This window comes from Borostomias antarcticus (assembly GCF_949987555.1).
Source record: "Borostomias antarcticus genome assembly, chromosome: 8".
Lineage (NCBI taxonomy): Eukaryota > Metazoa > Chordata > Actinopteri > Stomiiformes > Stomiidae > Borostomias > Borostomias antarcticus.
This window is the reverse complement of record NC_140241.1, coordinates 1480984-1504847: the sequence shown is the minus strand read 5'-3', so window position 1 is coordinate 1504847 and position 23864 is coordinate 1480984. Positions and strand designations below refer to the sequence as shown.

Here is a 23864-nt window from a genome sequence, read left to right as displayed (position 1 = left end):
GTATTATTAACGTGCTTGTTTACAGTAGCCTATCAATAGCCTCGCTTCCCACTGTCAGAATGAAACTGAAACTGAAATATTGTTTTCTTATACTAAGTCTCCAGGCTGCTTGAATAGAGGCAGTTCTCAGCTGATCACCAGAAGGAACAGGAGGTGGTCTCATTCAGGTTGGTGAAAAAGATTCTTATTCTGGTCTTTGTCTTTCCATTGACTGACTGATTACTTTGGTAGCCTACTATATGTCCTGTGTAGTAAATTGGGTAATTTCCGGATCAGTAATGTGATTGAGGATATAAAATGAATAAATGAGTAAGATGAGTGTAAAGAAATAGGCAAGTTCACAACCGAGAAGGCAGATCTCATGCGGTCTCTGGACAACTTTACTGGGACCAATTACTAGGTAGGTTTCCCATCAGCCTTTGCAAGAAGGATGAAATACCGAGCCTAGCTATTAGTGTTGCAACAGTTTTTATATGCATTTCTTAATGTTAGCTGACATTTTGGAACATATAAACTGTCTTTGTTTTGCTTTGGCAAATACTTTTTGACATAGACTCTTTAGGCTGTTTTGCTTGTTCAGAACATGTTGTCGTAATAAATGTGTTGCATGAAAGGTTTCTAGACAGTTGGCTGATTTGCAACCCCAGTCCCTAGTTAGGCTTTTCTAGAAAAAACTAAACAATTTAAAACAATTACATACATTAATACACAAAACATGCAGCAGCTAAAAACTACATCATACAATTATATCACATGACCATTTCACAGATCCATGACCACATAACATAAACAGCATACAATTTTGTGTGTGTGTGTGTGTGTGTGTGTGTGTGTGTGTGTGTGTGTGTGTGTGTGTGTGTGTGTGTAAACGTGTGTATACAAATGTGTGTGTACGTGTGTATGTACCCATTCCTGTACATAGGGTCATTGATCAGTGGTTACATGGTTGGTTCTCTTTCAGACAGTGTTTCAGCTTTCCTTTAAACATTTCAGTTCAGATCGTATATATGTGTGTGTGTGTGTGTGTGTGTATGCGTGCGTGTGTGTGTGCAGGTGCAGATGCAAGCAGTGAAAGGTCACAGAAAGTGCAAAACCGATATCCAAGCAATAGAATCTGGTTAGGGAGGATGTAGCAGCATGAAGCAGTGTTTGAGGTGGGAGTGGAACAAGATACGTTGAGAGACCACAGATAAGTTTAAAGAGCAGAAGGACAAGTTGGCAGTACGCCCAGAGTTGTATAAAAAAGAGACGCTTATTCACCAAGATAAGAACGCATGAATTCACCTTGTTTATTCGCTATTACTGTTTTAAGTATAAAGGACACTGTCTCAGTGTATGTTTGTGTTTGGATCGTCCAGCTCTTTGGGGATTGGACTACCTGCAAACTCATTAAAATCACTCAAATGTGCGTTGATCTCGGGGACGCTTTTGTCACCCATCAAAGGGACACCAGAGGTCCAGAATTTATATTCTTGTCCTGCAGGGTCGGCTGCTCTGCATGGGCAATGGTGGGTTCCACCTGCGGAGCCAGACTAATGTTCAATACATAACCGGACATGAAATAGCTTTTTTGTCATGTCGTTTTTGTTGGTGAATAAAACACCTTTTTGGTTGCACCATACCACCGCCTCTTTGCTGTAAATCCAGCTGCTGACCAGGTCCATCCTAACACATATCTTTTTATTAGCTAAATCTGAAGTAAAAAATAAATAAATACTAAATACTAGGCCTACTACTACTACTCCAGTGAAGAAGGCTACTGCTACTTTGAATTATTATTACAATTAATTATTTTTGTGGCAGGGGATAATTTGCCAGGACCTCTTTTGTTCATTTTCTCCCCCTAATAAAATGTTAATTAACTGTTAAAATGTTAATTTGCATATTTGTCTTGCTATTATTAGAGAGAAAATGTTAATGTTACAACAATATAAAATGAATCCTACCAAGCCAGGTGGGGACTGGGTGAGGCATTTATGGATTACAGCATTGAATGGTATCCATAGTAATGCATCATCAGGGCAATTTTATATGTTCAGCATTTAGATTTTTCTACTGTACAAAAGCAATTGTATACAAAATCCTTCATGGAATGTTGCTGGCATATCATTTGCTACTGTTTCTTCAACAGGTTAAAGAAGATTAAGGTCCACAGTATACACAACATACACAAGATACACAAACGTCCAAAGAACTACTCACAAAATGGGTGAGTTGTCCTTTATTCTTCTAAAGGGCTGTTTGTGATGACTCAGCAGGTGTTACTTCTGTTATGTCTATCCTTCACACATGTGGCTCTACAAAAAAAGTCACATTTATTTTACCTCGTAAAAATGTATTTTACTTTGTAAAATATTTTTACATCATTATTTTACCTTGTTGCTCTAATTATAGTTCTAAAAGTCCTGAAAAAGTTAACATTTCTATGCCATAGAAATAATACAAAGTGCACGTAAAATAGATTAAAATACAAAAATAATATGAATTCCAGTTCATCAGTTAGACAAGACTGGGGAGTCTTGTTGAATGATGTCCAAAACCTCTGCTACGGAAAACCTAAAAAACAAATTAACAACATGCATGATTATTCATTGATACCTGATTATGTAGGCCTATGTTATTGGAAAGCGCTAACATTAGCTAGTTCAGGGGGGGGGGGGGGGGTTGCATTGTTTGGGGTAAGTGCTTGTGTGTGAATGGAAGAGCACCTCCAGCTGGACATCATTCTGTTCTACCACGCAATGCAACACAGTCTGTCTAGCTAGCTACCTCAACAATAATATTAGCTACCAGATAGTAGCTACAGTACACTAATGCTAGTTATCAAATGTTAAAGCCAACATTGCTAACTTGTTATACATATTAGACCTGAAAGGAGTAGTAAAGGGAAAATGCATGTTTAGCCCTGTTTTAAGGTTACTTATGATCATATACAATGGTTCAGATCAAAACGTTGACAAAACTAGCACTTTTGAGAAAGTCTGATAATTGCTCTACCACCGTTTTGGTCATACAATGGATGTGGGTGGGCACCTCGAAAAATCTTTCAAAAACATGTTAAACTCTCGATTTCAAAGACAAGAAGCTCACCGAGGTGGTAATTGGTGTCCGTTGGTGTTCTGACATCAAATTTGCCGCAAAGTATGAATCCTGTAGGGTTTTATTGATCATTTTATGTATTTTATGTAATCCATTGACTTGTATTGACGCGACCGTTGTAGATGTGTAGATCAATCCACAGAGGGGATTCAGCAAGCGGAACTACTTATGGTAGCTATCGTTTATGTTGCTAGGCTACTTAGTTTGCGGAAGTTTACACAGGTATGTACTGCGACTAAATAGTTCTATGCTAAATATTTAAAAAAGTCTTTCCAGATGAACTAGAATCTTATTTTATGGCAAATTATATGTCAGAACGCCAACTAACACCTCGGTGAGTTTCTTGTCTTTGAAATCGAGAGTTTAACATGTTTTTGAAAGATTTTTCAAGGTGCCCACCCACATCCATTGTATGACCAAAACAGTGGTAGAGCAATTATCAGACTTTCTCAAAAGTGCTAGTTTTGTCAACTTTTTGATCTGAACCAATGTATATGATCATAAGTAACCTTAAAACAGGGCTAAATATGATTTTTCCCTTTACTACTCCTTTAATTGGTATTTAAAGCAATTCTTCCACAAAATCTTTGTGGTTTACTAACTGATGTTCATATCATGTATGTCTGCAGCTGGATCTGTTGTGCGGATTGTGCTCCTGGGTAAGACCGGCGTGGGCAAAAGTGCCTCTGGGAACACCATCCTGGGCACGGAGGAGTTCACAGAGGAGTGCTCACCTGAATCCGTGACCAGGAAGTCCAAGAAACACCAATCCAAAGTGTCCGGAAGAACAGTGGATGTGGTCGACACGCCCGGGCTCTTCGACACGTCGCTGACCAATCGGGAGCTGAAGGAGGAGATCGTGAAGTGCGTCTACATGACGGTCCCCGGTCCCCACGTCTTCTTGCTGGTGATCAGGCTGGGTGTGAGGTTCACCGAAGAGGAACAGAAGGCCATGAAGTGGATTCAGGAGACCTTCTCCAAGCTGGCTTTGAAATACTCTATGGTTCTGTTCACTGGTGAAGACTCCATCGGCATACCATTGGAGGAGTATATAGAGAAAAGCACAGCGCTTACTCAGCTAGTTAGCGAGTGTCAGGGAAGATACCACGCCTTTAACAACAAAAGCAAAGACCGGACACAGGTGACCCGTCTGCTGGCCAAGATAGATAAGATGGTAAAGGCCAATGGGGGAACGCACTACACCGATCAGATGTACGAGGAGGCCCAGAGAAAGATTCAAGAGGAGGAAGAGAGAAAGAGGAAGGAGGAAGAGAGGAAACGACAGGAGGAGGAAAGGAAAAAACAGGAGGTACAGAGGAAGAGAGAGGAGGCCATGAGAATGGAGTGGGAGAGACGAGAGAAAGAGAGACGTGAGCAGGACAGGAAGTGGTTTGAGGAAGAAAACAGACGTAGGCTGGAGGAGGAGAGAAAGATGAGAGAGGAGGACAGGAGGAGGGAGGAGAGGAAAAGAGAGGAGGACATGAAGAAGTTTGAAGAACAAGTAAGGAAGGTACGTGAGGAGGAGCAACGGAGGAGGGAGGAGGAGAGGGGGGAGTGGGAGAGGAGAGAGGAAGAAAGGCAGAGGGAGGAGAAACAGAGGAGGAGAAGGGAGGAGGAGGACCGAGAACGGGAGAGGAAAAGGCAAAAGGAGAGGGAGAACGACAACAACCCATTACTGTTTTTGGGGAGGGTAGCGTTGTCGGTTCCAGCTTTTGTAGGTGGTGCAGCAGTGGGCCTGGTGAAGGCAGCAGTGGATGTTCCTGTAGGCATGGTGAAAGGTGGCATAGCACACTTAGAAAATAAAGGAAAGCCTGACAATGCTATTGAAGTACCAGGACTTCTTGTAGGGACCGCAGGAGAAGAATTAAAGGCAGGAGTTGTGGAGGTGGTCAAGGCTCCGGTCAAAGTCTTTGATGGTGGGATGGATTTTGTTAAAGCTCTTTGGAAGTAAAAAAAATAAAGAAAAAAAGACGTGAAATCATGTATCTGGTTGGACTGCACAATTAACTGTGCATTAATTATAATCCTAATTATGACCTCTACATTTCTCTGATTTAAAAAATATATATACAGTATATATGAAGGATGCATTTAAATGTGAAATATTAATCACATGTAATAATCACAATTGTAATATCAGGCATATGATCACAATTATTCATTTTTGTCATAATTGTGTTGCCCTAGTATCTGGTAAAAGCTGTTAATACTCTGTAGTCTGCTGTTAAAGAAATCTGAATTTGAATGTGTGTTAACATTAGGGGTGTGCACAGTATGTGTGTTATGTGGAGTGAGGTCTTCCTAGTGACCTCCCTAAGGACTGGTCTTACCTTGTTATCAGAATATTGGCCTTATTGTCCAACTGCTCTGGCTGCATCTTTCTCAGCTCTCTCTCAAAGAGGACAGACACCTGGGAGACTGATGCAATTCACCTCCGAGTGGGAAAAGCCTATTTTGTGCAGCATCAACTGTATTTGCTCTGATTATGACCATGACCGTCGTTAGGATGATTTATACTACTGATGATAGTGAGGGAGGGGCGACTGAGCTTTCGCTGGGGAAGAGTCTTTTTTTGTGATGTGGGTAGAGAGTAACGCTGAACCTTTGACCTCCGCGTCTCTGGTGAAACAAGATCTCTCTTCTCACTAACGTCAAACCACAGCGAGCTGCTGCCTCCTTCCTGTGACATCATTGAGTGCTGTGTTTGTGTGACAGGAAGTTGAGTGCGCTGTGTTTGTGTGACAGGAAGACGGCGCCCCGGCACAACTAAACAGGAAATGTCTGCTAAACTCAACAGAACAAAGAGCAGATTTAGGGCACACACACACTCACACACACACGCACACTCACACACATACACACACACACACACTCACACACACACACACACACACACACTCACACACACACACACACACTCACACACACTCACACACACACACACACACACACACACACATATATATATTATATATATATATATATTATATATATATATATATATATATACACATACATACATACATACATGCATACATACATACATACATACATATATAGTCACACTTTATTTATATATATATATATATATATATATATATATATATAATATATTTTGTAACTTGAATTAGTACAATGGCTTACATGTAAGTGCATGCTTCTGACCAACTATCCATATCATTGACAACATACAGTAGACTTATATAAATCAGTGCATTGTGGTGAGAATAAAGTAAGTATTATGCTTAGTGTCCAACATATGGATAAAATGGGACACAGTAGGGTTAGTTAATATTTTTACATATTTTTTCAAGGTGTTTGAAGTTTCTGGATAATTAATTAATTACACTGTGTGAATATATATCATTCAATATGTTCTACTTGTTTATACCACTTTTGTATTGCTTCCTGTTAGGTAATAACACATGCATATAAACACATGCATGCCTAATCCAGATACTCGTATTACACAAATACTGTACATGGAAAAAGATGCATGTGTAAAAGTCCTGCTAGCAACACCAAGACGTGGGCCTCAACGGAGCACACACTGATATTAATACTAATGATAGCACTAGCTTAGATGTGTAGAAATGCTTTTACATTGTTTTTCTTTTCTTTTTGTTCATTACTGGTAAATGTAACTACAGTAAGATATGAAGCAGATGTACACTTATAGTCCAGGGCTGAGAAGCAGCTGCAGGTCTGTACCTGACCTTTCATCCTTAGGTCATCTGTCTTTGTGAATTTTACTGAAATGAAATGGGTTAGATGAGGATGGGTAGAAAGTTGATGTGTTGAGCAAATTAAAAAATAAAGAGTGAACCTTGTGCTGTGTAATGTTTCCTTTTACTTCTGTTATTCTTACAGTCGCAATCAACTCCACAATCACTAGCATGTAGAGCCAGCGCTGGGGTCAACCACACACATGTCTTTGCTATTGGTTGAGGTTGCGAATTCGCCGGTCAAAGTTCACCAAAATTGAACTCCATCAGCTGTAATTTACTTTTACATTACTAGGAACGTTATTAGGAACAGCTACTGTACGTATGATTATTAAAGCACTGTTGTGGACACTGTCACTGTTATGTAAATATCATAAAAATGCATATCATATAAATCTAATATTTGAGGCTGTTGAATAAATAGTTACTATTTCCCTTACCTTAACCCTAACCCTACACCTGACCCTCGCCCTAACCCTAACCCTAACCCTACACCTGACCCTCGCCCTAACCCTAACCCTAACCCTACACCTGACCCTCGCCTTAACCCTAACCTCTATGGTGTTCTTGCTACACTGCGAAAAGTAATCTCGCGACCAGGCCAGCACTATGAGGTCTGGTAATGCCATGGAGGTTGATTAATTGAGATATGACTGAATGTGAAGCAATAGCACCATCTGCTGGACAAACTTTAGTGTTAGAGTTCTTTAGGATTGGAAGCAGAGGTTTTTAGAGCTGAAGAAAGCAGCTTTAGCAGCAGATAGGGAGGAGGAGAATTTGGAAAGAAGAGATTGGAAATTAAGGAGGTAGATTGGAAATTAAGAATTAAGCGACCGGTTCTGAAGACCATTGCATTTGCATCTAAACACCGTGTTAAGTAGCCTATAAGGAAGAGTCGGGGAAATAAGACGACACGACTGCATATCTGAATATATCTATAATGTCTGAATGTGCCTTTTAAGAGGGACATCAAGCGGAATATCTTGTCGAACGGGAGTTGGATTCCCGTCCTGGGCAAACCCTTCACATGGGTCGAACTGTTGAACACAACGCAGACAAGAGTAGGCTACTACCGTTACATCGAGACCGTTGCATTGTCTCTAAACCCTGCGACAAAGCGTGAAAGGTTGAATAGGCAATCCAACTTGAAACCAACTTCACCTCGGTAGCAAACTTTCAGTTTCAACTTCCCAGAAATCATGCCTCTTCTCCTCCAGCTGCAGATCGCACCCGCCATTGTATTATTAACGTGTTAACAGTACCCTCGCCTCCCACTGTCAGAATTAAACTGAAATAATGTTTTCTTATACTAAGTCTCCAGGCTGCTTGACTAGAGGCAGTTCTCATCTGATCACCAGAAGGAACAGGCACTAACTGTGGTCTCATTCAGGTTGGTGAAAAAGATTCTTATTCTGGTCTTTGTCTTTCCATTCACTGACTGATTACTTTGGTACTATATTTCCTGTGTAGTAAATTGGGTAATTATCGGATCAGTAATGTGATTGAGGCTATAAAATGAATAAATGAGTAAGATGAGTGTAAAGAAATAGGCAAGTTCACAACTGAGAAGGCAGATCTCATGCGGTCTCTGGACAACCTTACTGGGACCAATTACTAGGTAGGTTTCCCATCAGCCTTTGCAAGAAGGATGCAATAACGAGCCTAACTATTAGTGTTGCAACAGTTTTTATATGCATTTCTTAATGTTAGCTGACATTTTGGAACATATAAACTGTCTTTATGTTTTGCTTTGGCAAATACTTTTTGACATAGACTCTTTAGGCTGTTTTGCTTGTTCAGAACATGTTGTCAATAAATGTGTTGCATGAAAGGTTTCTAGACAATTGGCTGATTTGCAACCCCAGTCCCTAGTTAGGCTTTTCTAGAAAAAACAAAACAATTTAAAACAATTACATACATTAATACACAAAACATGCAGCAGTTAAAAACTACATCCTACAATTATATCACATTACCACTTCACAGATCCATGACCACATAACATAAACAGCGTGTAATTTTGTGTGTGTGTGTGTGTGTGTGTGTAAACGTGTGTATACAAATGTGTGTGTGCGTGTGTATGTACCCATTCCTGTACATAGGGTCATTGATCAGTGGTTACATGGTTGGTTCTCTTTCAGACAGTGTTTCAGCTTTCCTTTAAACATTTCAGTTCAGATCGTATATATGTGTGTGTGTGTGCGTGTGCGTGTGCGTGTGCATGTGCCTGTGTGTGTGTGTGTGTGTGTGTGTGTGTGTGTGTGTGCAGGTGCAGGTGCAGGTGCAGATGCAAGCAGTGAAAGGTCACAGAAAGTGCAAAACCTATATCCAAGCAATAGAATCTGGTTAGGGAGGATGTAGCAGCATGAAGCAGTGTTTGAGGTGGGAGTGGAACAAGATACGTTGAGAGACCACAGATACGTTTAAAGAGCAGAAGGACAAGTTGGCAGTACGCCCAGAGTTGTATGAAAGAGACGCCTTTTCACCAAGATAAGAACGCATTAATTCTCCTTGTTTATTTGCTATTACTGTCAAAAGTATAAAGGACACTGTCTCAGTGTATGTTTGTGTTTGGATCGTCCAGGTCTTTGGGGATTGGACTACCTGCAAACTCATTAAAATCACTCAAATGTGCGTTGATCTCGGGGACGCTTTTGTCACCCATCAAAGGGACAGCAGAGGTCCCGAATTTATATTCTTGTCCTGCAGGGTCGGCTGCTCTGCATGGGCAATGGTGGGTTCCACCTGCGGAGCCAGACTTATGTTCAATACATAACCGGACATGAAATAGCTTTTTTGTCATGTCGTTTTTGTTGGTGAATAAAACACCTTTTTGGTTGCACCATACTGTACCACCGCCTCCTTGCTGTGAATCCAGCTGCTGACCAGGTCCATCCTAACACATATCGTTTTATTAGCTAAATCTGAAGTGTAAAAAAAAATAAAAAATACTAGGCCTACTACTACTACTACTACTACTACTACTACTACTACTACTCCAGTGAAGAAGGCTACTGCTACTTTGAATTATTATTACAATTAATTATTTTTGTGGCAGGGGATAATTTGCCAGGACCTCTTTTGTTCATTTTCTCCCCCTAATAAAATGTTAATTAACTGTTAAAATGTTAGTTTGCATATTTGGCTTGCTATTATTAGAGAGAAAATGCCATGTTCATGTTACAACAATATACAATGAATCCTACCAAGCCAGGTGGGGACTGGGTGAGGCATTTATGGATTACAGCATTGAATGGTATCCATAGTAATGCATCATCAGGGCAATTTTATATGTTCAGCATTTAGATTTTTCTACTGTACAAAAGCAATTGTATACAACATCCTTCATGGAATGTTGCTGGCATATCATTTGCTACTGTTTCTTCAACAGGTTAAAGAAGATTAAGGTCCACAGTTTACACAACATACACAAGATACACAAACGTCCACAGAACTACTCACAAAATGGGTGAGTTGTCCTTTATTCTTCTAAAGGGCTGTTTGTGATGACTCAGCAGGTGTTTCTTCTGTTATGTCTATCCTTCACACATGTGGCTCTACCAAAAAAGTCACATTTATTTTACCTCGTAAAAATGTATTTTACTTTGTAAAATATTTTTACATCATTATTTTACCTTGTTGCTCTAATTATAGTTCTAAAAGTCCTGAAAAAGTTACAATTTCTATGCCATAGAAATAATACAAAGTGCACGTAAAATAGATTAAAATACAAAAATAATATGAATTCCAGTTCATCAGTTAGACAAGACTGGGGAGTCTTGTTGAATGATGTCCAAAACCTCTGCTACGGAAAACCTAAAAATTAAATTAACAACATGCATGATTATTCATTGATACCTGATTATGTAGGCCTATGTTATTGGAAAGCTCTAACATTAGCTAGTTCAGGGGGGGTTGCATTGTTTGGGGTAAGTGCTTGTGTGTGAATGGAAGAGCACCTCCAGCTGGACATCATTCTGTTCTACCACGCAATGCAACACAGTCTATCTAGCTAGCTACCTCAACAATAATATTAGCTACCAGATAGACGCTACAGTACTACACTAATGCTGGTTATCAAATGTTAAAGCCAACATTGCTAACCTGTTATAAATATTAGACCTGAAAGGAGTAGTAAAGGGAAAATGGTTGTTTAGCCCTGTTTTAAGGTTACTTATGATCATATACATAACGCCAACTAACACCTCTGTGAGTTTCTTGTCTTTGAAATCGAGAGTTTGACATGTTTTTGAAAGATTTTTCAAGGTGCCCACCCACATCCATTGTATGACCAAAACAGTGGTAGAGCAATTATCAGACTTTCTCAAAAGTGCTAGTTTTGTCAACTTTTTGATCTGAACCAATGTATATGATCATAAGTAACCTTAAAACAGGGCTAAATATGATTTTTCCCTTTACTACTCTTTTAATTGGTATTTAAAGCAATTCTTCCACAAAATCTTTGTGGTTTACTAACTGATGTTCATATCATGTATGTCTGCAGCTGGATCTGTTGTGCGGATTGTGCTCCTGGGTAAGACCGGCGTGGGCAAAAGTGCCTCTGGGAACACCATCCTGGGCACGGAGGAGTTCACAGAGGAGTGCTCACCTGAATCCGTGACCAGGAAGTCCAAGAAACACCAATCCAAAGTGTCCGGAAGAACAGTGGATGTGGTCGACACGCCCGGGCTCTTCGACACGTCGCTGACCAATCAGGAGCTGAAGGAGGAGATCGTGAAGTGCGTCTACATGACGGTCCCCGGTCCCCACGTCTTCTTGCTGGTGATCAGGCTGGGTGTGAGGTTCACCGAAGAGGAACAGAAGGCCATGAAGTGGATTCAGGAGACCTTCTCCAAGCTGGCTTTGAAATACTCTATGGTTCTGTTCACTGGTAAAGACTCCATCGGCGTACCATTGGAGGAGTATATAGAGAAAAGCACAGCGCTTACTCAGCTAGTTAGCGAGTGTCAGGGAAGATACCACGCCTTTAACAACAAAAGCAAAGACCGGACACAGGTGACCCGTCTGCTGGCCAAGATAGATAAGATGGTAAAGGCCAATGGGGGACAGCACTACACCGATCAGATGTACGAGGAGGCCCAGAGAAAGATTCAAGAGGAGGAAGAGAGAAAGAGGAAGGAGGAAGAGAGGAAACGACAGGAGGAGGAAAGGAAAAAACAGGAGGTACAGAGGAAGAGAGAGGAGGCCATGAGAATGGAGTGGGAGAGACGAGAGAAAGAGAGACGTGAGCAGGACAGGAAGTGGTTTGAGGAAGAAAACAGACGTAGGCTGGAGGAGGAGAGAAAGATGAGAGAGGAGGACAGGAGGAGGGAGGAGAGGAAAAGAGAGGAGGACATGAAGAAGTTTGAAGAACAAGTAAGGAAGGTACGTGAGGAGGAGCAACGGAGGAGGGAGGAGGAGAGGGGGGAGTGGGAGAGGAGAGAGGAAGAAAGGAAGAGGGAGGAGGAACAGAGGAGGAGAAGGGAGGAGGAGGACCGAGAACGGGAGAGGAAAAGGCAAAAGGAGAGGGAGAACGACAACAACCCATTACTGTTTTTGGGGAGGGTAGCGTTGTCGGTTCCAGCTTTTGTAGGTGGTGCAGCAGTGGGCCTGGTGAAGGCAGCAGTGGATGTTCCTGTAGGCATGGTGAAAGGTGGCATAGCACACTTAGAAAATAAAGGAAAGCCTGACAATGCTATTGAAGTACCAGGACTTCTTGTAGGGACCGCAGGAGAAGAATTAAAGGCAGGAGTTGTGGAGGTGGTCAAGGCTCCGGTCAAAGTCTTTGATGGTGGGATGGATTTTGTTAAAGCTCTTTGGAAGTAAAAAAAAATAAAGAAAAAAAGATGTGAAATCATGTATCTGGTTGGACTGCACAATTAACTGTGCATTAATTATAATCCTAATTATGACCTCTACATTTCTCTGATTTAAAAAATATATATACAGTATATATGAAGGATGCATTTAAATGTGAAATATTAATCACATGTAATAATCACAATTGTAATATCAGGCATATAATCACAATTATTCATTTTTGTCATAATTGTGTTGCCCTAGTATCTGGTAAAAGCTGTTAATACTCTGTAGTCTGCTGTGTTAAAGAAATCTGAATTTGAATGTGTGTTAACATTAGGTGTGTGCACAGTATGTGTGTTATGTGGAGTGAGGTCTTCCTAGTGACCTCCCTAAGGACTGGTCTTACCTTGTTATCAGAATATTGGCCTTATTGTCCAACTGCTCTGGCTGCATCTTTCTCAGCTCTCTCTCAAAGAGGACAGACACCTGGGAGACAGATGCAATTCACCTCTGAGTGGGAAAAGCCTATTTTGTGCAGCATCAACTGTATTTGCTCTGATTATGACCATGACCGTCGTTAGGATGATTTATACTACTGATGATAGTGAGGGAGGGGCGACTGAGCTTTCGCTGGGGAAGAGTCTTTTTTTGTGATGTGGGTAGAGAGTAACGCTGAACCTTTGACCTCCGCGTCTCTGGTGAAACAAGATCTCTCTTCTCACTAACGTCAAACCACAGCGAGCTGCTGCCTCCTTCCTGTGACATCATTGAGTGCTGTGTTTGTGTGACAGGAAGTTGAGTGCGCTGTGTTTGTGTGACAGGAAGACGGCGCCCCGGCACAACTAAACAGGAAATGTCTGCTAAACTCAACAGAACAAAGAGCAGATTTAGAGCACACACACACACACACACACACACACACACACACACACTCACACACACACACACACACACACACACACTCACACACACTCACACACACACACACACACACACACTCACACACACACTCACACACACACACACACTCACACACACTCACACACACACACATATATATATATATATTATATATATATATATATATATATATATATATATTATATATATATATATATATATATATACACATACATACATACAAACATACATACATGCATACATACATACATATATAGTCACACTTTATTTATATATATATATAAATATATATATATATATATATATATATATATAATATATTTTGTAACTTGAATTAGTACAATGGCTTTGAATGTAAGCATGTAAGTGCATGCTTCTGACCAACTATCCATATCATTGACAACATACAGAAGACTTGTATAAATCAGTGCATTGTGGTAAGAATAAAGTAAGTATTATGCTTAGTGTCCAACATATGGATAAAATGGGACACAGTAGGGTTAGTTAATATTTTTACATATTTTTTCAAGGTGTTTGAGGTTTCTGGATAATTAATTAATTACACTGTGTGAATATATATCATTCAATATGTTCTACTTGTTTATACCACTTTTGTATTGCTTCCTGTTAGGTAATAACACATGCATATAAACACATGCATGCCTAATCCAGATACTCGTATTACACAAATACTGTACATGGAAAAAGATACATGTGTAAAAGTCCTGCTAGCAACACCAAGACGTGGGCATCAACGGAGCACACACTGATATTAATACTAATGATAGCACTAGCTAAGATGTGTAGAAATGCTTTTACATTGTTTTTCTTTTCTTTTTGTTCATTACTGGTAAATGTAACTACAGTAAGATATGAAGCAGATGTACACTTATAGTCCAGGGCTGAGAAGCAGCTGCAGGTCTGTACCTGACCTTTTGGTCATCCTTAGGTCATCTGTCTTTGTGAATTTTACTGAAATGAAATGGGTTAGATGAGGATGGGTAGAAAGTTGATGTGTTGAGCAAATTAAAAAAATAAAATGAAGAGTGAACCTTGTGCTGTGTAATGTTTCCTTTTACTTCTGTTATTCTTACAGTCGCAATCAACTACACAATCACTAGCATGTAGAGCCAGCGCTGGGGTCAACCACACACATGTCTTTGCTATTGGTTGAGGTTGCGAATTCGCCGGTCAAAGTTCACCAAAGTTTAACTCCATCAGCTGTAATTTACTTTTACATTACTAGGAACGTTATTAGGAACAGCTACATACGATTATTAAAGCATTGTTGTGGACACTGTCACTGTTATGTTAATATCATAAAAATGCATATCATATAAATCTAATATTTGAGGCTGTTGAATAAAAAGTTACTATTTCCCTTACCTTAACCCTAACCCTACACCTGACCCTCGCCCTAACCCTAACCCTAACCCTACACCTGACCCTCGCCCTAACCCTAACCTCTATGGTGTTCTTGCTACACTTCGAAAAGTAATCTCGCGACCAGGCCAGCACTATGAGGTCTGGTAATGCCATGGAGGTTGATTAATTGAGATATGACTGAATGTGAAGCAATAGCACCATCTGCTGGACAAACGTTAGGGTTATAGTTCTTTAGGATTGGAAGCAGAGGTTTTTAGAGCTGAAGAAATCAGCTTTAGCAGCAGATAGGGAGGAGGAGAATGTGGAAAGAAGAGATTGGAATTTAAGGAGGTAGATTGGAAATAAAGAATTAAGCGACCGGTTCTGAAGACCATTGCATTTGCATCTAAACACCGTGTTAAGCCTATAGGGAAGAGTCGGGGAAATAAGACGACACGACTGCATATCTGAATATATCTATAATGTCTGAATGTGCCTTTTAAGAGGGACATCAAGCGGAATATCTTGTCGACCGGGAGTTGGATTCCCGTCCTGGGCAAACCCTTCACATGGGTCGAACTGTTGAACACAACGCAGACAAGAGTACTACCGTTACATGAACATCGAGACCGTTGCATTGTCTCTAAACCCTGCGACAAAGCGTGAAAGGTTGAATAGGCAATCCAACTTGAAACCAACTTCACCTCGGTAGCAAACTTTCAGTTTCAACTTCCCATAAATCATGCCTCTTCTCCTCCAGCTGCAGATCGCACCAGCCATTGTATATTATTAACGTGTTAACAGTACCCTCGCCTCCCACTGTCAGAATTAAACTGAAATATTGTTTTCTTATATAAGTCTCCAGGCTGCTTGACTAGAGGCAGTTCTCAGCTGATCACCAGAGGGAACAGGCACTCACTGTGGTCTCATTCAGGTTGGTGAAAAAGATTCTTATTCTGGTCTTTGTCTTTCCATTCACTGACTGATTACTTTGGTAGCCTACTATACGTCCTGTGTAGTAAATTTGGGTAATTTCCGGATCAGTAATGTGATTGAGGCTATAAAATGAATAAATGAGTAAGATGAGTGTAAAGAAATAGGCAAGTTCACAACTGAGAAGGCAGATCTCATGCGGTCTCTGGACAACCTTACTGGGACCAATTACTAGGTAGGTTTCCCATCAGCCTTTGCAAGAAGGATGCAATAACGAGCCTAGCTATTAGTGGTGTAATCGTTTTTATATGCATTTCTTAATTAGCTGACATTTTGGAACATGTCTTTATGTTTTGCTTTGTCAAATACTTTTTGACATAGACTCTTTAGGCTATGTTTTGCTTGTTCAGAACACATCATTTCCAGAAGGAGTTACATTGCAATACGTATAGCCTACAGTATTAAAGAGGCCAACGCACACATGAGAGCTGCAAACCAATACGGATTGTTAGCAGATTATTGCAGCAGACAAGATACTGTAACGAGGTGTTGTTCTAGGCTATTGCACAGAGATCCACGATTCTCGGTAAAGGCGCGCAAGACGGATTTATCACTCTCGGATATCCTGTTCTTTTTGGCCCTGTCAACAAACACAGCTTTCCTGTAGCCTACTCTAACAAGTAGACAGGGGATTGGGGAGGGAAAGGGAATTTGCCCGACATTTGGCCCGTTCTGCGTCCTTCTAGCGGACAGGCCGCGCAGAGCAGGGTAGGCGGGTTCTGGAGAAGGACTCTCTCCTCATTGGTCAGAGAGCTGTGGGCATACTGATGCCTTTCTATTGAAAAAGATTGGAGCTGCCATGTATTTATAACAATTGGGCATGAGAAGCAGTTGAAATAAGTATGAGTTGCCTCCTCATCTAACCCATTTAATTTCAGTAAAATTCACAAAGACAGATGACCTAAGGATGACCAAAAGGTCAGGTACAGACCTGCAGCTGCTTCTCAGCCCTGTACTATAAGTGTACATCTGCTTCATATCTTACTGTAGTTACATTTACCAGTAATGAACAACAAAAAGAAAAGATAAAAAATGTAAAAGCATTTCTACACATCTTAGCTAGTGCTATCATTAGTATTCATATCAGTGTGTGCTCCGTTGAGGTGTAGGTGTACAATGGGCATAGATTAAGTATTTTGTTATTTTCCATAGTTAATACATTACTATGCATTTATGGATTACAGCATTGAATGGTATCCTGATCCTATTGAATGGTATAATGCATCATCAGGGCAATTTTATAATCAGCATTTAGATTTTTCTACTGTACAAAAGCCATTGTATACAAAATCCTTCATGGAATGTTGCTGGCATATCATTTGCTACTGTTTCTTCAACAGGTTAAAGAAGATTAAGGTCCACAGTTTACACAACATACACAAGATACACAAAAGTCCACAGAACTACTCACAAAATGGGTGAGTTGTCCTTTATTCTTCTAAAGGGCTGTTTGTGATGACTCAGCAGCAGGTGTTACTTCTGTTATGTCTATCCTTCACACATGTGGCTCTACAAAAAAAGTGACACATTTATTTTTCCTCGTAAAAATGTATTTTACTTTGTAAAATATTTCTACATCATTATTTTACCTTGTTGACATGGCTACGGTCATCTAGTTAATATTCTTACCTATGGTAAGAATATTAGCTAGCAGCAGGTCCATGTTTGATATTTTAATTGTTTAAGCCCAAATTTTATTCAAGGTTTTCATGCATATAATAATCTCAATTGAGTCACATACCATCATGTTCTGCATTTATTTTCTCCATTTTGTACTCTGCTTTGAAGAAAATATCATTTGAATCACTCAAGTCTGTGTGAAATAAAAAAGATGGTCTACAGCCTAAAACATTACTTAAAAAGTAAAAAACATTAAATTACACTTAGTCAATCCAAAACCGAAAAACAAGTGTGAGAACAAGTTGGTGACATCAAGGTACCTATTGCAGCTGATTTAGCAAATGTAATATATATATATATATATATATTTATATATATTTATATATATATATATATATTAAAAACCTTTCATTATAGTTCGAAAAGTCCTGAAAAAGTTACAATTTCTATGCCATAGAAATAATACAAAGTGCACGTAAAATAGATTAAAAATTGTAAAAAAACAAAAATAATATGAATTCCAGTTCATCAGTTAGACAAGACTGGGGAGTCTTGTTGAATGATGGCCAAAACCTCTGCTGCGGAAAACCTAAAAATTAAATTAACAACATGCATGATTTTTAATTGATACCTGATTATGTAGGCCTATGTTATTGGAAAGCGCTAACATTAGCTAGTTCAGGGGGGGGGGGGGGGGGGGGGTTGCATTGTTTGGGGTAAGTGCTTGTGTGTGAATGGAAGAGCAACTCCAGCTGGACATCATTCTGTTCTACCACGCAATGCAACACAGTCTATCTAGCTAGCTACCTCAACAATAATATTAGCTACCAGATAGTAGCTACAGTACACTAATGCTAGTTATCAATTGTTAAAGCCAACATTGCTAACTTGTTATAAATATTAGACCTGAAAGGAGTAGTAAAGGGAAAATCATGTTTAGCCCTGTTTTAAGGTTACTTATGATCATATACAATGGTTCAGATCAAAACGTTGACAAAACTAGCACTTTTGAGAAAGTCTGATAATTGCTCTACCACCGTTTTGGTCATACAATGGATGTGGGTGGGCACCTCGAAAAATCTTTCAAAAACATGTTAAACTCTCGATTTCAAAGACAAGAAGCTCACCGAGGTGGTAATTGGTGTCCGTTAGTGTTCTGACATCAAATTTGCCGCAAAGTATGAATCCTGTAGGGTTTTATTGATCATTTTATGTAATCCATTGACTTGAATTGACGCGACCGTTGTAGATGTGTAGATCAATCCACAGAGGGGATTCAGCAAGCGGAACTACTTACGGTAGCTATCGTTTATGTTGCTAGGCTACTTAGTTTGCGGAAGTTTACACAGGTATGTACTGCGACTAAATAGTTCTATGCTAAATATTTAAAAAAGTCTTTCCAGATGAACTAGAATCTTATTTTATGGCAAATTATATGTCAGAACGCCAACTAACACCTCTGTGAGTTTCTTGTCTTTGAAATCGAGAGTTTAACATGTTTTTGAAAGATTTTTCAAGGTGCCCACCCACATCCATTGTATGACCAAAACAGTGGTAGAGCAATTATCAGACTTTCTCAAAAGTGCTAGTTTTGTCAACTTTTTGATCTGAACCAATGTATATGATCATAAGTAACCTTAAAACAGGGCTAAATATGATTATTCCCTTTACTACTCCTTTAATTGGTATTTAAAGCAATTCTTCCACAAAATCTTTGTGGTTTACTAACTGATGTTCATATCATGTATGTCTGCAGCTGGATCTGTTGTGCGGATTGTGCTCCTGGGTAAGACTGGCGTGGGCAAAAGTGCCTCTGGGAACACCATCCTGGGCACGGAGGAGTTCACAGAGGAGTGCTCACCTGAATCCGTGACCAGGAAGTCCAAGGAACACCAATCCAAAGTGTCCGGAAGAACAGTGGATGTGGTCGACACGCCCGGGCTCTTCGACACGTCGCTGACCAATCAGGAGCTGAAGGAGGAGATCGTGAAGTGCGTTTACATGACGGTCCCCGGTCCCCACGTCTTCTTGCTGGTGATCAGGCTGGGTGTGAGGTTCACCGAAGAGGAACAGAAGGCCATGAAGTGGATTCAGGAGACCTTCTCCAAGCTGGCTTTGAAATACTCTATGGTTCTGTTCACTGGTGAAGACTCCATCGGCATACCATTGGAGGAGTATATAGAGAAAAGCACAGCGCTTACTCAGCTAGTTAGCGAGTGTCAGGGAAGATACCACGCCTTTAACAACAAAAGCAAAGACCGGACACAGGTGACCCGTCTGCTGGCCAAGATAGATAGGATGGTAAAGGCCAATGGGGGACAGCACTACACCGATCAGATGTACGAGGAGGCCCAGAGAAAGATTCAAGAGGAGGAAGAGAGAAAGAGGAAGGAGGAAGAGAGGAAACGACAGGAGGAGGAAAGGAAAAAACAGGAGGTACAGAGGAAGAGAGAGGAGGCCATGAGAATGGAGTGGGAGAGACGAGAGAAAGAGAGACGTGAGCAGGACAGGAAGTGGTTTGAGGAAGAAAACAGACGTAGGCTGGAGGAGGAGAGAAAGATGAGAGAGGAGGACAGGAGGAGGTTTGAAGAACAAGTAAGGAAGATACGTGAGGAGAGGAGGGAGGAGGTGAGGTGGGAGGAAGAAAGGAAGAGGGAGAACGACAACAAGTCATTACTTTTGTTGGGGACTCTAGCCTTGTATCTGCTGGAACAAAGAACGAAGGAAGGTGAAGAGGAACAACGGAGGAGGGAGGAGAAGAGAGAGAAAAAAAGAAAGAGGGAGGAGGAACAGAGTAGGAGAAGGGAGGAGGAGGAGGGAGGAGGAGAGGAGGGAGGAAGAAAGGAAGAGGGAGAACGACAACAACTCGATGGTGGGGTGGATTTTGTTAAAGTAGAGTAAAAAAAAAAAAGAAGAAGAAGTGAAATCATGTATCTGGTTGGGCTGCACAATTAACTGTGCATTAATTATAATCGTAATTATGACCTCTGCAATTAACTAATCGCAAAAGCCTGCGATTAACGCAATTAATAATTGTTTTGCATTGAGTGTGCTGGGGGCAATTTCACTGATTGACAGACGGCAGAGAGAGAGCAAACAATTCTCTGATTTAAAAAAAAAAAAAAAAAAAGTATATATGAAGGTGGCACCACAAAAATGCATTTAAATGTGAAATATTAATCACATGTAATAATAATCAAAGTTAAAATATCAGGCAAATAATCACAATTATTCTTTTTTTTAAGATATATTTTAGGGCTTTTCAGCTTTAATGGGACAGGACAGTTGAGAGAGACAGGAAATGTTGGAGAGAGAGAGGGGAGGGCATGCGGCACAGGACCCGAGCATACACACACACACATATATACATACATACACACACACATATATACATACATACACACATACATACATGCATACATATATACATACATACATACATACATACATACATACATGCATGCATACATACATACATACATACATACATACATATATAGTCACACTTTATTTATATATATATATATATATATAATATATTTTGTAACTTGAATTAGTACAATGGCTTTGACATGTAAGTGCATGCTTCTGACCAACTATCCATATCATTGACAACATACAGTAGACTTGTATAAATCAGTGCATTGTGGTAAGAATAAAGTAAGTATTATGCTTAGTGTCCAACATATGGATAAAATGGGACACAGTAGGGTTAGGGCTAGCATATTTTTACATGTTTTTTTCAAGGTGTTTGACGTTTCTTGATAATTACACTGTGTGAAAATATATATCATTCATTATGTTCTACTTGTTTTTATACAACGGTTAGTTCTGGTTCTTGATTCTGATTGGCTGGAAGCCGTGTTAAAATACTTTGCAACACACACCTGGGACCGCATATCATTCCATTTTCAGTATTAATGCGCCTCCCATTTGATCCAATGCATTGTAGTTGTTGTTGTTGCTTGGCAACCCATTTGTTAGGGGAACTATTTTGCTCGGCGGAATTGAGGGAATGATGCTTCGTTTTGAATAAATGTTAATATTTTACATTGCTGTGTTTATTTTACACTAATAGCTGTATTAACCGTTGTATAAAAGCAATAAACCACTCGAGGCCGTGTGTTATAGTGATTTTATAACAGCTAGGGGGGTTTTACTCCGCTTCGCCTCGTGCCTAACAACGCCCCCTAGCTGTTATAAAATCACTATAACACACGGCCTCGAATGGTTTATTGCTTAAATACCACTTTTGTATTGCTTCCTGTTGGGTAATAACACATGCTTATAAACACATGCATGCCTTATCCAGATACTCGTATTACACAAATACTGTACATGGAAAAAGATACATGTGTAAAAGTCCTGCTAGCAACACCAAGACGTGGGCCTCAACGGAGTACACACTGATATTAATACTAATGATAGCACTAGCTAAGATGTGTAGAAATGCTTTTACATTGTTTTTCTTTTCTTTTTGTTCATTACTGGTAAATGTAACTACAGTAAGATATGAAGCAGATGTACACTTATAGTCCAGGGCTGAGAAGCAGCTGCAGGTCTGTACCTGACCTTTTGGTCATCCTTAGGTCATCTGTCTTTGGGAATTTTACTGAAATTAAATGGGTTAGATGAGGATGGGTAGAAAGTTGATGTGTTGAGCAAATTTTAAAAATAAAATAAAGAGTGAACCTTGTGCTGTGTAATGTTTCCTTTTACTTCTGTTATTCTTACAGTCGCAATCAACTACACAATCACTAGCACGTAGAGCCAGCGCTGGGGTCAACCACACACATGTCTTTGCTATTGGTTGAGGTTGCGAATTCGCCGGTCAAAGTTCACCAAAGTTGAACTCCATCAGCTGTAATTTACTATTACATTACTAGGAACGTTATTAGGAACAGCTACTGTACATAATTATGATTATTAAAGCACTGTTGTGGACACTGTCACTGTTATGTTAATATCATATAAAGTTCTAGATGGCTGTTGAAAGGAGCAAAGACATGTGCACTCAAATACCCCCCCACACACACACACACACACACACACACACACACACACACACACACACACACACACACAAACGCAAATACTGTATGCAGAGATACACGAGTGGAAAAAACAAACAAACACACACACACACACAAACACACACACACACACACACACACACACACACAAACACACACACACAAACACACACACACACACACACACACACACACACACACACACACACACAGGCATACACCTGATGACCTCAAGCCACGTTCAGATCACTCCTCCTGTGAGTGGGAGGCAGTAGGAGGGCGGGCTTGAGGCTGGCTGGGCGTGGTTGAGTCTGGCTGGGCGGGGTTGAGTCTGGCTGGGCGGGGTTGAGGCTGGCTGTCTCCTGGGCAGTTGGGTCATTGTTCAGCTGTGGTCTGGTCAGTGTTAAGCCTGGTCTGGTCATGTGTGGAGTGTGGTCTGTGCTGCTGCTGTGGGTCAGCGTCTGTCTCTGTGGTCCCGGTCCGTCCTATGGAGCGCTGGTCATCTCACGGGACTCCACCACCACGCAGGTGACTCTCTCTACCATGACCACAACTCTCACTCACTCTGCAACCAGATTGCGGTCGTTTTAAGGTTGTGACTGTGGTCAGCGGTTACCAGTTTGTAGACTGATGCTGCATCCCACTGAGCAAAGACACGTCTAGAAAACGTCTTTTAGATGTATTTTTTGTCTTTTTCGGACGTCCAAAGACATCCAATTAGGAGCCAGAATGAAAGTTTATTTTAGACGTTCAGATTTTGAACCTGTTCTGCACGTCCACAGACGTCTTAGAGGGGTCCAAGCCAGTCTTAGAGGGGTCCAAGCCAGTCTTAGAGGGGTCCAAGCCAGACGTTTGAATACTGAGGGGTCCAGCAGACGAACAAATGGGGTTCTGGACCGACGGACGTTATTAAGACATGATCTGAACGTCTCCCTGACGTCGCGTGTTTGCTGGGATGGAGTTGTAGTAATGAACAGTAGTAGTTGAGGTTTGATCAATTGACCAATTGTGACAATGTTAAATTTATCAACTATATTTGCAAAATGAATGAGTGTAAAACCAGATCTGGGTCCCAATAGTATTTGCAATCGTTTAAATGACTTATCTGTGCATGAAATGTTTTGTGTGGAACCCCTGGGCAGTTCCCCTCAGTCCAAACCCCAGTCCTCTGCTACTCTGACACCCATACGTGGCTGTTTTCCAGGACTCTGACGATGGTGGTGCCAGAATACTTCAGGTAAGATGGTTGCTCAGCATCCACACAAAACTCACTGAGCTGTCTGCTGCTTTTTCACCTCTGCTTTGA

At 40.5% G+C, this 23864-nt stretch overlaps 3 protein-coding genes across 4 annotated transcripts in view; all 3 read left to right on the top strand.

Annotated features, from left to right (window-relative positions):
- Window positions 1–129: 129 nt before the first annotated feature.
- On the top strand, window positions 130–15744 carry LOC311312120 (GTPase IMAP family member 8-like; the record flags this gene model as incomplete). The annotated part of the gene is made up of 6 exons (XM_084441990.1): window positions 130–167; window positions 2132–2209; window positions 3729–4508; window positions 10240–10293; window positions 11329–12209; window positions 15739–15744. The coding sequence occupies exons 2-6, from the start codon at window positions 2206–2208 to the stop codon at window positions 15742–15744; spliced, it is 1725 nt and encodes a 574-aa protein (XP_084298116.1). The 5' UTR covers window positions 130–167; window positions 2132–2205.
- Window position 15745: 1 nt separating this feature from the next.
- On the top strand, window positions 15746–22293 carry LOC311312119 (GTPase IMAP family member 4-like; the record flags this gene model as incomplete). The annotated part of the gene is made up of 4 exons (XM_084441989.1): window positions 15746–15846; window positions 17246–17323; window positions 19282–20133; window positions 22262–22293. Exons 2-4 carry the CDS (start codon window positions 17320–17322, stop codon window positions 22291–22293), a joined length of 888 nt encoding a protein of 295 aa, XP_084298115.1. The 5' UTR covers window positions 15746–15846; window positions 17246–17319.
- A 633-nt stretch (window positions 22294–22926) lies between these two features.
- The window catches only part of LOC311312369 (inter-alpha-trypsin inhibitor heavy chain H3-like), a 12838-nt gene continuing 11900 nt past the window's right edge, over window positions 22927–23864 (top strand). For both annotated transcript variants that reach the window (XM_084442303.1, XM_084442302.1), the window contains exons 1-2: window positions 22927–23086; window positions 23763–23795. In XM_084442303.1, coding sequence (XP_084298429.1) covers window positions 22979–23086; window positions 23763–23795 — 141 coding nt within the window. In that variant the 5' untranslated portion in view covers window positions 22927–22978. The remainder of the gene's footprint in view (window positions 23087–23762; window positions 23796–23864) is intronic.